Here is a 15,226-nt window from a genome sequence, read left to right as displayed (position 1 = left end):
AGACCACAGCTGAAGAGTCTTGATCCTACAAGCAGGCAAGAAAGTCTCCCAGGGGTGCTTCCAGCTGGGTATTGTATTGAGAGAGGAGGAGGAGAAATTCCTCCACTGAGCACATGCACAGTAGAAACTAGATGACGTGACAGAAAGTTTGGACATGTACAATAGAAGTCCAGATGGGCAAGAGGAGGAGCTTCTACATTCAGGCATGTGCAGTAGAAGCAAAAATGGTGACATGAAAGGGTGGACTCTAGCCTTGGAAAACCTAGGGAAAGAATCAGATTGGATAGGGGGCACAGAACCCTGGTGGGTCCAGGAAAGGGATTGGTTAAGGGGAGGGCCCAACTCAAGCCCAGAAAAAGACAGGAAGTGGGTTGGATTATTTGAAAAGCACCTTGCTCAGGACCAAGAACCAAGAAAATATGTGCAGGGTTATTAGGAGTCTCTGAGCAGCTGCTGCTAGAGTCTGCCCATCCATTACATCCCCAAGGGTGTATTATTTCGCTTCACTCCAATAATATCTTACCGCTATGTTTAAACTTCTTCATGCATGTGCCCTTTAAAATTCCTTTCTCGAGACACAGCAAAACAGCCCACTTTCACTGGCAATGCAGCGACAAGCACCACTATTGTTACAGTACCAGCCTGGGAGTGTACTGCTCAGTCCACCGACTGCTGGCAAGGCCACTCTGCTGTGCTCGGGTGCTGCAGAGGGGTCTGCTGGCTGCACCCTGTAGTGACGTTTAGGGTGCTCTTTTTCTTTGGAGGCTCTTGGCAGAGACTCAGACAGTGACTAAACTGTGTGGTGTTGGAAAGGGGACTGGCCTTCCTCACCTTGAGTGCAGAGCCAGTGCCCTTCCCTGCCATCCGGCTGAATCACTTGGCCAGTGCACGCCTGCTGAGTTCAGCCGTGTAGGCAGAACAGACCTAACACACATCCATACGACATTCCATCTGACAAGAGCAGAATACACATTCTACTCAAGTGCACATGGAACATTATCCAGAAGAGAACATATGATAGGACCCATAACAGGTCTTAGAGAATTTTGTTTTTATTTTTATTATTTATTTTATCTTTTTTACTTTTATTTTTATTGTATTTTCCATTACCTCTTATCCCCCTTATACTGCCTCCCCCCACAATCACTACACTGTTGACTATGTCCACGAGTCTATTTTCCTTTTTGTTTGACCTCTCCACTGCCTACCCCCCTACCAACAGCTGTCATCCTGCTCTCTATCTATGAGTCTGTCTATCTTCCTTGTTAGTTCAGTTTATTCATTAGATTCCTAATGGAATTTATTGGGGTGACATTGGTTAATAAAACTGTATAGGTTTCAGGTGTACAAGTCTGTAATACATCATCTGTATATTGTATTGTGTGTTCACCACCCCAACTCATCTCTTTCCATCACCATTTATCCCCCCATACACTCTTCTATCTTCTCCCAAAGCCCTTTCCCTCAGGTAATCGACATGCTAAGGTTGTTTTTTACTTTATTGTTATTGTTTACACTATTACATATGTCCCCATTCCCAACCAACATTGCCCAATTCCCCCACACCCCTCCCTCCTTCCCTCTGGCCATCACCACACTGTTGTCTGTGTCTATGGGTAATGCATATATGTTCTTTGGCTAATCTTTTCACCTTCTTTTATCCAGCCCCCCTCCCCAACTCCCCTCTGAGATCTGTAGTCTGTTCCACATACCCATGCCTCTGTTTCTGTTTTGTTCGTCAGTTTATTTTGTTCATTAGATTCCATATGTAAGTGAGGTCATATAGTACTTGGCTTTCTCTGGCTGGTTTATCTCACTTATTGAAATCATAACAGCATCTTTCCACCAGTGTTAGGAAACTAGATATCAACATGAGGAAAGCTGAAAAACTGTAAATATGTGGAAACAACAACACACACCTAAACAACCACTTTGTCAAAGAAGACCAGAAAGGGAAATCACAGATTATCTCAAACAATTTAAAATGGAAACACAATATACTAAAACTTACAGGATGCTGTAAAAGTAGTACTGAGAGGAAAGTTTATAGTCATAAATGCATATATGAGAAAGCTCACAAGCAATCAACCTAACTTTTACATCTTAAGGAACTAGAAAACCAAGAATGCATTAAAGCCAAAGGTAGCAGAAGAAATCAAATAATAAAGATCAGGGTGGTTGTAAATGAAATAGAGACCAGAAAAACACTAGAAAGGGCCAATGAAACTAAGAGCTGGGTTGTCAAAAAGATAAACAGAAGTAACAGGCCTTTAGCAAGACAAACTAAGAAAAAAGGGAAAGATAAAAAAAATCAGAAATGAAAGAGGAGAAATTACAACTGACACTACAGAAATGCATGGTATCATAAGAGACTACTATGAACATTTATACACCAACAAATTAGATTACGTGGAAGAAATAGATGAGTTCCTAGAGTCATCCACCCTACTGACACTGACCCATGAAGAAATAGAAAGTCCAAGCAGACCAATAACAAATATGGAGATCAAATCACTAATCAAAACCACCCGAAAGAGAAACCTCCAGGAATAGATGGCTTCACTGGTGAATTTTAACAAACATTAAAAGAAAAATTAATGCCACTTTTCCTCAACTCTTCCAAAAGCTTGAAGAGGAAGAAACACTTTCAGACTCTCTTTACAGGGGAGCATTACCCTGATACCAAAACCAGATAAGGACACGACAAGCAAAGAAAACCATAGACCAAAATCCCTGATAAACATAGATACAAAGACTCTCAACAAAATATTAGAAAAACAAATTGTTGGACTCATTAAAACATTTATACCATGACTACCATATTTTTGGACTATAAGACGCACTTTCCCCGAAAATTTGGGAGGAAATGGGGGGGCGTCTTATAGTCCAAATGTAGCTTTACATTTATATTGGCAAAATGTTATTTGTGTTATTAAATATTTTACCACATTTTTTCTTCAAAATTTTTTTTCCTATTTTCTTCCTCTAAAACCTAGGTGCATCTTATGGCCTGAAAAATATGGTAAGTGAAATTTATCCCTGGGATGTAAGAATGGTTCAACTGATGAATATCAATAAATATATACCACATTATCAATAAATATGTATCACATTAATATAAGAATTATAAAAAGCATGTAATCACCTCAATAGATGCAGGAAAAGGTTTTGAAAAAATACAAAGCATCTTATTGATTAAAAAAAAAACTTCACCAGATTGGGTGAAAGAGTATACTCTTTTATAGAAAGAGTATACATTGATATAATAAAGGCCATATATAACAAACCCACAGCTAATATTACACTCAATGGCAAAAAATAGAAAGCTTTTTCTCTAAGATCAGGAAGAAGATTAGAGTACCCACTCATGCCACTCTTATTCAATATAGCATTTCACATTCTGTATAGAGAAACCAGGCAAGATAAAGAAATAAAAGGCATCCAAATCAGAAAGTAAAAGTAAAGTTGTCATTATTTTCAAGTGATGGGCTCTCATATAAAGAAAAGACCCAAAGACTCACCTAAAAAGCTCTTGGATCTAATCAATGAATTCAGTAAATTTTCAGGATGTAAAATCAACATACTGAAAACAATTGCTTTCTTATACTTTAAATGTAAAACAGCTGAGAAATAAATAAAAAACAAACCCACCCTGGCTGGTGTGGCTCAGTGGACTGAGCACTGGACTGTGAACCAAAGAGTCACTAGTTCGATTCCCAGTCAGGGTACATGCCTGGGCTGTGGGCCAGGACCCCAGTGGGGGTGCATGCGAGAGGCAACTACACATTGATGTTTCTCTCCCTCTGTTTGACCCTCTCTTCCCCTCTAAAAATAAATATCTTTTTTTTAAAACCCTATCAGAATAAAAAACAATGAACTATCCAGGAATAACTTAGCCAAGGCAGTGGATAATCTGTACAATGAAACCTAAAATTCTTTGATGAAAAAAAATCTAATAGGGCACCAACAAATAAAAGGGCATTCTATTTTCATGCATTGACAGACATAGCATCATGAAAATGCTCATGGTACCCAAAGCCACCTATAGATTGAATAAAGTACCTATGAAAATTCCAATGGAATTTTTCACAGAAACAAAAAGAATCCTAAAATTTATATAAAACCACAAAATCCCTGAATAGTCAACCATCAGAAAGAAAAACAAAACCAGAAGCTTCACACTGCCTGATTGCAAGCTATACTACGAAAGCAATAGTAATGAAAAGAGTATAATATTGGCATAAAAAATGGGCATGTAGACCAATGGAACAGAAGAGAGAACCCAGAATGAAGCCCTCACATATGTAGTCAGCTATTTGATAAGGCAGCCAAGGACGCCATGATGGGGAAAGGATAGTCTCTTCAACAAATAGTGTTGGGAAAGTGCCATTACCACATGGGAAAAAGGAAACCAGACCCCAGTCTTACACCAGTCACAAAAATTAGCTTGAAATGCATCAAAGTCTTAAATGTAAGACCTGATATTGTAAAACTCCTAGAAGAAAACATATGGCAGAAACTCCTCAGCATTGGTTCTGGTGATGATTTTTCAGTACAACAACAAAAGCATAGACAACCAAAGAAAACAATCAACCAGTAGGACTACATCAGCCTTGAAAGCTTCTGCGCTGAAAATAAAACAATTAACCTACAAAATGAGGTATTTGCAAACCATGTATGAAAAATAGATTAACATCAAAAATTTATAAAGAACTCATACAACCCAGCCCTGGCTGGCATAGCTCAGTGGATTGAGCGCGGGCTGCGAACCAAAGCATCACAGGTTCAATTCCCAGTCAGGGCACATGCCTGGGTTGCAGGCCATGACCCCCACCAACCGCACATTGATGTTTCTCTCTCTCTATCTCCTTCCCTTCCCTCTCTAAAAATAAATAAATAAATAAATAAAATCTTAAAAAAAAAAAGAACTCATACAACCCAATAACAACAACAATGAAAAGAAGTGGTCGAGTTTAAAAATGGGCAGAGGAACTAAATGGACACATTTCCCAAAAAATATGCAAATGGTTAACAGGCACATGAAAAGGTGCCCAACATGACTAACCATCAGGGAAATGCAAATCAAAAGTCACAATGAGCTATCACCTAACACTTGTAAAAGTGGTTATTATCAACAAGATCAGTGATAACAAGTGTGGGTGAGGATGTGGAGCAACGCAAACCCTTGTGCCCTGTTGGTGAGAGTGTAAACGGCTTCAGCCATCAGGGTAAACAGTGGAAGTTCCTTAAAAAAAAACTTAAAAAGACACACTTTGGTTGAAGAACAATCAACAAAAGGAAGATCATAAGTGGAGGCTGGAGGAGTTCGCAGAATGAGAGACCATGGAAAGCAACTACTGCACTCAGTGGCAGGAAATGAGAAGGAGGAGCAATTCAAATGGAGCCAGTGGTGGTGGTGGTCATGGGTGGGGCAGGGCAGCTCTACACACACCAAGTCAAAGAGAAGTCAACACGTTCCTTTAACATTTATTTAATCAAACTAAAGACAAAGAATTAAACTAAGACTAGTAGAGTAGGTAGGCTCAGAGTTTCTCTGTAAAGTCAATTGGTCTTTTTTTCTCAGAAATGATGCAGGGTCAGGAAGGGGGGTCAATGTATCTTAAACCAGGAGGAGGAGTTGCCACATGAGCAGCATGAATGAGTTCTGCAGGCATTTGGGGGCTTCAAAATGCATCTTCTTCCTAGGTGCCCGTAAACAGTCTCAAGCGTTACAAGCTACACGACAACAAAGCCTGTGACAGAGTTGGTCACCGGAGATGGGCAAGGCCAGTTGATCCCAAAGAGGGAACTGGCACCTCCAGCAAGCTGAGGCCGCCTTGCCCAGGGTGAGCAGCTCAGCTCTCTGAGCTTTTGCACAGATTCTCACTCTGGGTCGAGCCCCTCTCTGGGGATGTACAAGAAGTTACAGGCCACATATATGGGGAAGACCACATCTTGGTCCTCCAGGTTCACTACCTCCAGGTCTTCATCTCTTCCCAGGGAAAGCACCTGGTATTCTGTGCTCTTCCTGAAGGTGGCTCTTCCAGTGATGTCCAAGGAAACCACACACAGGCGGAAGGCGACCTTTCTCTGCCACAGTAAGCTGATCCCGAGGCCATGGGACTTGTTCCTGGTGCTGCGCTTGAAGATGATGCGCCGATTGGCGTAGCACACCACCAGATCCCAGTCAAAGTTGAGGATGGCCCACAGCCACCGGCACCGCCCTTCTTTCAGAAGGTGGTACCCACACCTCATGCTGTACACAGGGAAGTTGGGCACATGGACGTCGGTGGGCCCAACCCCCTTGCTTTGCTTGGCCTGGACCAGGGCAAGCTGCTGGTCTTCGTATACTGGAGTCAGCCACGCGGCCGGAATCAGCGCATCCTGCTCAATGATGCGTGCTGACTGCAGGTCACAGATGATGTAGGCCAGTCGCAGATTCTGGAACACTGGCACGAATGCTCTGCCCTCCTGGGTTTCCAGGAAAGGGGTGCCTCCCGACTCCCTCTTGGACCTGGCAAGCCACAGGTTGGCGTCGGGCAATAAGGCTCTGCGGGGGCCGCTCCATCCCGGCTGCAGCTGCAAGTACATCCACTTTTTTCAGCATGGCGTACACATCCATCTCCACTTCCATCACTAAGAGCTCTGAAGAGGCAATGAGCTCTTTCATGACATCCGGGCTTAGTTGTCTCAGTAATACCTCATCACTGCGGTGAGTCATCAGATTGTCCAGCAGCCACTGGAAGCACAGGGTCCTGATGTTTGGGAGGCTATAGCTCTCAGCAGAGTAGTAGTAGCTGCATACGGTGTAGACAGTGACAGTCTCCTTCATGACCTCCCTACACTGCCGAATCAGCTCGTCCAGCTGCAGCATGCTGGCCGTGGCCAGGATGGGCACTACGTGCCTGGGTGAAATGTACACAGGGCTTTGGTACAGGGATCCTAAAACCTCATGCAGGGCCTCAGTGTCAATGTTCTCGTCAGGCATCTGCAAGTCTATGGTATTCATGGTTGCTTCCCTCCACGCACCACTGAACATGCTCGCAAAGTATCCAGACTGGCACAAGTAGACCTTGTGCAAGTTCCACACCTCCCCTAGTGCACGGATCTGCACATCGCTGCCTTCCCCCGTTAGAAAGAGTTTCTCATAAATGGAAGATGAAGTGCCTCTGGCATGCTTTCGGAGGCGCCCTTCCGTGTGAGGCCCTCTTGAGTCCATCTTCCGTTTGAAGCCACCCTGACTGGTGGAGGGTCCGGCCTCTTCATTCTCTTCCTCCACCTGGTCAATCGTTGCCATGGCTGCCCCAGTCACCTACTCTTTCTCCCCACCGGCACCTGGCTGGTCTGGGGCATGTCTTCCCCGGCGCTGTCACGGCATCGGACTGCTTATTACTCCCATGGCCTGTAGGTACCACCAAAGCACACGCCACAGACAGGCCCCCTGTCACTGCGAACCTTCCCCGGGCACTGGCTCAGCCCAGAGTGCTTGTGGGTACAGCGTACGTTACTTAGCTATCCCGCCTCCCAGGAACCCACGCGAGAGCTCACGGGACCAGGAAGACCACGCTGCGTGCATGTCCTCCTGGGGCTGTGACTCTGGCGCCCCCTTCATGTCGTGGTGGTATTATATTCGCCCGGTGGGTGCATTTCCGTGTCCTTTCAAGAACACAACTCCCATCGGCCCACCTAAATATTGCGTGAACATTCGGGGAGGGATTGTATATTTGTCCTTCATGGAAACACAAGCTTCATTCATTCAGGGAATAGTGATAGAGCATCCAGTGTGAGCCCGGGTTTGTGCCGGGCACTGGGAGTGTGAAGACAAGCACAACTTAGTCAGGTTCACGGTGAACCGACTTCACGTAACAATGACTAGAATCCCCTCGGAAATTTGGGTAACTCTGGGAGCATGGAGGAAGGATGTCAGGGCCGTGTCCCGGAGAGGCACTGGCTGAGTCATGGGGGGGTTGGTCAGGCAGCTGAAGCGGAACACCAACCTTCACTCTGTGACTTTAAAAGAGACCTACACCTCTTTCAGGCTCAATTTCCCCAAGCACAAGGAACTAAGAGGTTTCAAAGCCAGTCAATGTGCAAAGTTCCTCCCCGGAATGACACCTGGATGCCAGCTTTGTCCTCCAGGCACCAGGCACCAAACTTCCCTCATTAACTTCTAAGGCATTCTCATTCACCCCCCTCCAGGCTGTGACCATGGTCTGCGATAAAGGAGGTAACATCTGCCCCAGGCTTTGCTTTGCTCTTGCACTTCTCTTTGTAAATAGTGCTTCTGGTTATAAAACCATTTTAAACTCTGTGTGCCTGTGTGTGTGTGGGGGGGGGGTTGTTTCCAATTCTGCTGCTTTGGGGCTCTTGCCTTGGTTTTAAATAGATTGCTTGAGTTTAGGGAAGAGCACAAGTTCCCAGAATACCTTTCAACCTCCTTTATGTTCCTCCCTCTCCACCTATTTGGACATCTTGAGTCCTCTGCCCATTGTATTTTTGTTTCTTGCAAACAACTACCCATTTCTCAATGTCTGAGATATGGTTCAAAGACCACTTTTTCTCAGACCTCCAAGGAATGGAGATATACATCTTTCCTCAATTGTAATCCTGTTATGCCTTGATCAAACATTTATCCCCACATGGCTACAGGATTCTAGATTACCAGCACCAGGCGCCAGGCCAAGCACATAACAAATTCACAAGGAGGGAAAATGAAGAATGAATGAAATGGTTTTTCATTTCTGAAGAATAAGGAATATTAAATACTGCATGGATACTAAATGCTCTGAACAAATTTGTGTTGCTGAGGGAGTCTGGCCCTTTTAATGGCAAGGCAAGTGCATTATGAGGGAAAATACAAACATCTTCTGAAGTAGTAGTATGGTTTATTGAAGAGACACAAGTCCAAGAAATGTTATTTTAATTCCCCCCCCCAAAAAAGCTAAAAACAAAAACCCCAAAACAGCACAGCTGTCACATGGGGGAGCCTTTTAGGTCACCTGACACTGCCTGAATAGAATGTTTCCCACATTTGTACATTGCAGTGTAACATTATGTTTCATTTTAAATATTCTGCATGGGACTCTACAGAGGGGGTGATTAGGAAGGTCTAAGTCAAGTCTGCTATAGGAAAATACGTTGAGAGTGTACAAAAGAGAGGGATATACATAGCTTAAGGCCTCAAGCCTCCAAAAGTGATCGGCACCTATAAGAGAAAAGGTCATTCCCCAGAGGCTCTGGAATGGAGACAAGGTGGGATTCCTTGACTGTGCTGGGCGTGGATGAGTGATGAAGGAAGCTCTGCTCTCTCAAAAGCAGATGGCTCTGAGCCACACACCCCGGGAGAACACTGAGATGCAGCATGGGTTGACACGGTTGACAAACAATAACCACATTAATTTAAAAAACAATTGCAGTTGCTATAAAATTAAATATGAAAAATTAGCTTTCCTTTTTGCAAAAGGGAAAGGTGTTTCTAATCAGTCTCAGTTGTGTCACTCAGTTCCTAATGAAACCAGAAGAGACACTGGAGCTTGTGGTGCCTGTCACTTCCCAAACCCAATAAGCATAGACAGAGATTGAATCTCTATGGGCACTTTACTCAGAAGGCTGGTGATCTGAGAAGATGGTGGGTTCACACCATGAAACAAACTGTCTTAGATTTTCTTTCCAGGTGAATGTTTTTATAATGGAATAAACAAGGTGCAGTGAGGGGGTTTGAAATTCAGGGAGAATTAGTTGAAAGAAACTGCAGCGTTCTTGTCCTGGGCAGTTAGCTGCTCCCAGCAGTGGGTGGTTCTCTGTCTCTCCCTGGAACACAATGGCCCAGATGCCTCCACTTGTCCTCAGGCAGTATCATTAGCAGTGCTCTGGTAGGCCGGCTATTTCTCCCAGGAGCCAGGGTGGGCCTTATCTGTAGTTTCTGAAACAAAAGCTTTAACACATACATGACTTATTAGGCTTATAACTATCACCTTAAACTAAAATTTTCCAACTCCTGAGTCCCCTATCACTAAGAGACATTTTTTCAAGTATGGGAAAGCCAAAGGAATTAAAAAGAGTGATATGTGAGGATTCAGTCAGAGTCAGGTGATTAAAGTCACAAAAAGCTGTTCTAGGATGACTTTCACAGGAATTCAGTAGACATGCGAGGTACCAGAATTCCACACTCCTACCATCCAATTGAGTTGTCACTAAGTGTGCAGAGCCGTGCAGCTACTACTGCTGCTCTGCAGAGACCTATAGCCTCAACAGCCTCAGGACCACGTGCCTGCACGGGCTGCTGGACAACAGGATGACCCCGTGTAGTGAGGAGCTGCTGCGAGAAGTGTGCCAGTAGACACAGGAGTGAAATAGAGCTTATGGTCTGGGCAACCACTTTTTTCAACTGAAACTACTGGGGTCACATGGTTCCCAAAGCCATACAAGGTCTCAAGTGTACCACTCAATAAAACGTCATCTGCACACTGCGTTGTGCTCACATCTCTGCAAGCAAAGTCTCTTTCTGTCCCCATTCGCCTGCTTCTTGCCCACCTCCACCCCCTTTTCCTCTGCTTATCACCAGCCCGTTGTCTGTCTTTCTGTTATACATACAGGGTCTGGCACAAATAAAAAATCTCTCATTACAAAATCCTAAGCGTGTAATTCTGTAATACAACAATATCATAAGCACGCTATATGACATTTTAGGTGAAATGATCAAATTAAAACTATAAATTATTACACACATATTATTACCCTACCAGCCACACTCAAGGCGGCACTATTTCTGGTGGACTCTGTATATATACTTGTGTGTGTGTGTGTGTGTGTATTTTTTTGCTTAATCCCTTCACCTTCTTTCACCCAGTTCCCCAGTGCCCCTTCTATCTGACAGCTGTCAGTCTCTTCCATGTTTCCATACCTGTATTCCTGTTTTGTTTATCATTATTTTGTTAATTAGGTTTCACATATAAGTGAGATCATATGGTATTCATTTTTCTCTGACTGACTTATTTCACTTAGCATAATAATCTCCAGGTCCACCCATGCTGTCGCAAAAGGTAAGATTTCCTTTTTTTTTTTTTTGCAGCCAAGTAGTATTCCACTGTGTAAATATGCCATAGACAATCAGGAATATGCTATAAGGCAAGGCTCTTATTTAAAACTGAAGGAGTGTTAAACTTTTCTAAGGAGTGGAAAGAAAAATAAAAGAGGAACATAAGTATGTATAAGAAAATGGCAATAAATATGTACCTACCAATAGTCACTTTAAATGTGAATGGATTAAATAGACCCTTAAAGACACAGTAGAACTGAATGGATAAGAAAACACTCCCCATATATATTCTGTCTATAAGAGAACTACTTCAGATTGACAGACGCACACAGACGGAAAGGAAAGGGGTGGGAAAAGAATATGGGGGGAAAGCTGGGGTAGCAATACTTACATCTGACAACATAGACTATAAAACAAAGGCAGTAATAGTGGACACAGAAGGACATGACATGGCAGTGAAGGGATGAGTGAAACTAGATAATATAACCCTTGTAAACACCAATACGCCCAACATAGGAACCCTGAAATATATAAAGTGAATCTCGATAAACATAAAGGTAGAGATTGACAGTGATACAGTCATAGGAGGGGCCTTTCCCACTCCACTGACATGGATGGATGGATCTTCCAGAGTCAAAATCCACCTCCCCACAAAGAAAAATCTAAGCATCCTTAAATGATGCACTAGACCAGATGAATTTAATGTATATTTGAGGAACATTTCACACCAAAGAAGCAGACTATACTTTTCTTTCAAGGAATGAAACAAAGCCCAGGATAGAACATATGTTATGTCACAAAAATATGTGTCTGAATACATTTAAGAAAACAGAACTTATATCAAGCACCTTCCCTGACCACAATGGCATGAAACTAGAAATCAATTACAAGAAAAAACTGAAAAACACACAAACAGACGGAAACGAAATAGCATGTTACTAAATGTTGAGCGGGTTAATGATGAGATAAAAAGGAAAACACCTACATTTTACAGTGTGATAATTTGAAAAACTAAAAATGTACAATTAGCCCTAGCTGGTGTGGCTCAGTGGATTGAGCTCTGGCCTGAAAATCAAAGGGTTTCCAGTTTGATTCCTGGTCAGGGCACATGCCTGAGTTGCAGGCCAGGTTTCCAGTGGGGGGCACGTGAGAGGCAACCACACATTGATGTTTCTCTCCCTCTTACTCCCTCCTTCCTCTCTCTCTAAAAAGATCTAAGTAAATAAAACCATTAAAAATTAGAATGAAAAATCTGTACCACACACCCACAGACACACTATACCCTTATGTGCCTGTCAGAATGGCTAAAGTTAAAATGTCACTTTTAGGAAGTGCTGGCAAAGATGTGGAGGAACTAGAACTTGAATATACTGCAGGGGCAGGGGGGATGCAGAATGGTATAGCTGCTTTGGAAAAGTGTGGGCTGATCTGTCTTAGTCCATGCAGGCTGCTCTAAAAAACTAATGCAGGCTGGATGGCTGATAACGGAAATGTGTTTCTTTCAGCTCTGAAGGCTGGAAGGTCCACTATAAAGGAGCCAGCATAGTCCTGTTGGGGGAGGGGGCCTCTTCTTGGTTGGTCCCAGGCATCTCCTCACTGTGTTCTCAGGTGGTGGAGGGATGAACTAGCTCTCTGGAGCCTCTTTTACAAGGGCATTAATGCCATTCACGAAGCCTTCCCTATCATGACCTAGTTACCTCCCAAAGGCCCCACCTCCCAATGCCATCACATTGGGCATTAGGATTTTAACATATGGATTCATGGGGGAGACAAGCATTTGGATCACAGCAGGCGGTTTCTTAAACTACCACACACACAGCTATTACATGGTTCAAACATACTAGTGCTAGGAATTTACCCAAGACAAAGGCGCACCTATATGTACAATCAGAGACGTGCATATGAATGTTCAGAGAAGATTTGTTTATAATCACCAAATAATGGAAACATCCCTCATGCCCAACACTCAAATGGATAAGCAGACTGTGGCATTTCCACATAAGGGAATACTTGTAGCAATAAAAGGAGTGAACTACTGATGCATGCTGCAACATTAACAGATCTCAATATGCTGAAGGTAAGAAGTCAGAAAAATGGGTATATACTTTTTGATTAAATTTATGTGAAATTCCAGAAAATGTTAGCTAATATAGATGGACAGAAAGCAGATCAGTGGTTGCCTGGGGACTGGAGGGAGCAGCAGGACACAGAGACTGAAAAGAGTAGGAGCAGGCAACTGATTACATCACACATCCCGTACCTGTTATCCCTTGGATCTTCATAGAAACCCTCCATCCACAAGCCTCAATATTTGTGTTCGCTTCGTGCCCAATAGGAGACATGTCCACCTAGCTAAGTCCTGCCACCATAGTAATAAAGGCCTGGTCCGAACTCCTCACTCTTTGCTTCTCCCTGCAAGTGATCTCTTAGGCAGTGGGTGTTGTGCCATGCTTTTCATTCTCTGAGTAACTGTGAGTGACACACTCTTCGTTCAAAGGCAGTGGCTTCCTTTCTGTCATCTTACCACATGCGAGTGAAACAAATCCTGGGTACATTTTAAAACAGGAGACCAGCAAGCCCAAACCCTGTAGGCTACGCTGGCAAGCTGGAGACCAGAAAAGAGCTGATGTACAGAATCTTTCTTGAGATCAGGGGAAGGCTTCTTCAAGAAGCCTTAAGTTAATCATGCATTAAGGGGATGCAACCTGCTTCACTCAAAGTCCACCAATTTAAATGTAAAAACTCACCCGAAATACTCTCACAGAAAACATCCAGGATAAACTTTGATCACACAGGTGGGAACAGTGACCCAGCCAGGTTGACACGTAGGATTAACCATCAGAAGTTCACCCCTTATCACCTTGGTACCCACGTGCATCTCCTTACACTGTACTGAATCCCCAAATAAAGACAATGACAAAGTCATACTTCCACCTATGAGGCTACAACTATCCTGTGCACAAATGAACACACCCTACCCTTTTCACAATGAGAGGAGGCAAAGTCCTTGGGTCATGTTTACTCTCTTCTTGATATCTTCTAACTCAGATTTTTTCAACCGGTGTGCCACCAGAATTTTTAAGACACGCAATACCTGGTTACTTAGTCAAGGGCACTGAACTCTTTTCCTGTAAACTGATAAATCAAAAATTGACAACAGCCAAAAGAACAATAGCTATCCAGTGTGAAGGAATCAAAATTATATCTATTTTTTGTCAGATCAGCAAAAAATATGTTTTTTGGTGTGCCACAGAATTTTAGTAATGAGTTTATGTGTGCCATGAGATGAAAAAGGTTGAAAATTGCTGCCCTAACTTACTGTGATGCAAATTTGACACTGCTTAAATAATATGATACTGGGTCAATATATCTTATGTTACAAGATAGGGGGATAGCAAAGGAGGAAAACTTTATTGGGTAGACAGACAGGAGCTTACTTAGGAACATATTCATAACAAAACAAGAAATACTCATAACAATTAGTCTCCCTTTTTGTAGCTGGTCACATGGCCATGGCAGGTATTTATAACTACCTTCATCTACTGCCCATTCCATATTCCCTTTGCCCTCAGCAACCACCCCAGCTAGTCATGGTTCTTTATGTGGCCAGGTGCCCGGGCCTCATTCCTGAAGGGAGGGCCTGGGCCATTAGTAACCCTGCCTAATCTGATTGTTAGAGTTTCCATTGAGTTTAGTCTCAGGGCACGTTATTACTGAGGGATGCCTTCAGGGATCTCCTGCATTCCGGGCATATTCTACCATACCTCTCTTGTGGACAGGCCGTCTCATTTGCCCTTGACAGTCAGTATCAATAACCTCAGGCAGCCCAATAACTTCCTTCTTTGCCTGTTGATTCAGAGGCATCACAAGTCCGAAGTGGCCAGGTGGCAGTCTGCACTTTCAATTCCATGGAATCCTTGTTGTGCATCTGGGTGCAAGCATCCCTCCCTTTGGAACTGAGACCTCTTCTAGCCCAGCAGACCATCAGGTAGTGTGGATAGGAAGCCAACTTTGTGCTACTGTGTCACTGGGTTGTGATAGGGAGTGGTCCCACACCCATCTCCACACCTTGAGTCCTGGGCCCATGAACCCAAGCGATGGCAGAAACAGCACCATACAGTTCTGTCAAGAAAGTATGCAGCTGGCCATGTAATATGACAAATAGACATAGTTACTGAAGAAGATTCA

The 15,226-nt window shown here is 43.4% G+C and overlaps 1 protein-coding gene across 1 annotated transcript; it reads right to left on the bottom strand.

The window, feature by feature from the left end:
- Nucleotides 1-5,883: 5,883 nt before the first annotated feature.
- On the bottom strand, nt 5,884-7,399 carry LOC123824235 (germ cell-less protein-like 1). Its single transcript, XM_045847363.1, is given in 2 exon segments — nt 5,884-6,600; nt 6,602-7,399. Coding segments are annotated over 2 exon segments (1,515 nt in total).
- Between the last annotated feature and the right edge of the window lie 7,827 nt (nt 7,400-15,226).

Source organism: Phyllostomus hastatus, unplaced genomic scaffold (genome assembly GCF_019186645.2).
Source record: "Phyllostomus hastatus isolate PE091 unplaced genomic scaffold, TTU_PhHast_1.1 phas_contig_551, whole genome shotgun sequence".
Taxonomy (NCBI): Eukaryota; Metazoa; Chordata; class Mammalia; order Chiroptera; family Phyllostomidae; genus Phyllostomus; species Phyllostomus hastatus.
The sequence above is the reverse complement of the archived record's forward strand: the minus strand, read 5'-3'. Positions and strand labels throughout refer to the sequence as shown.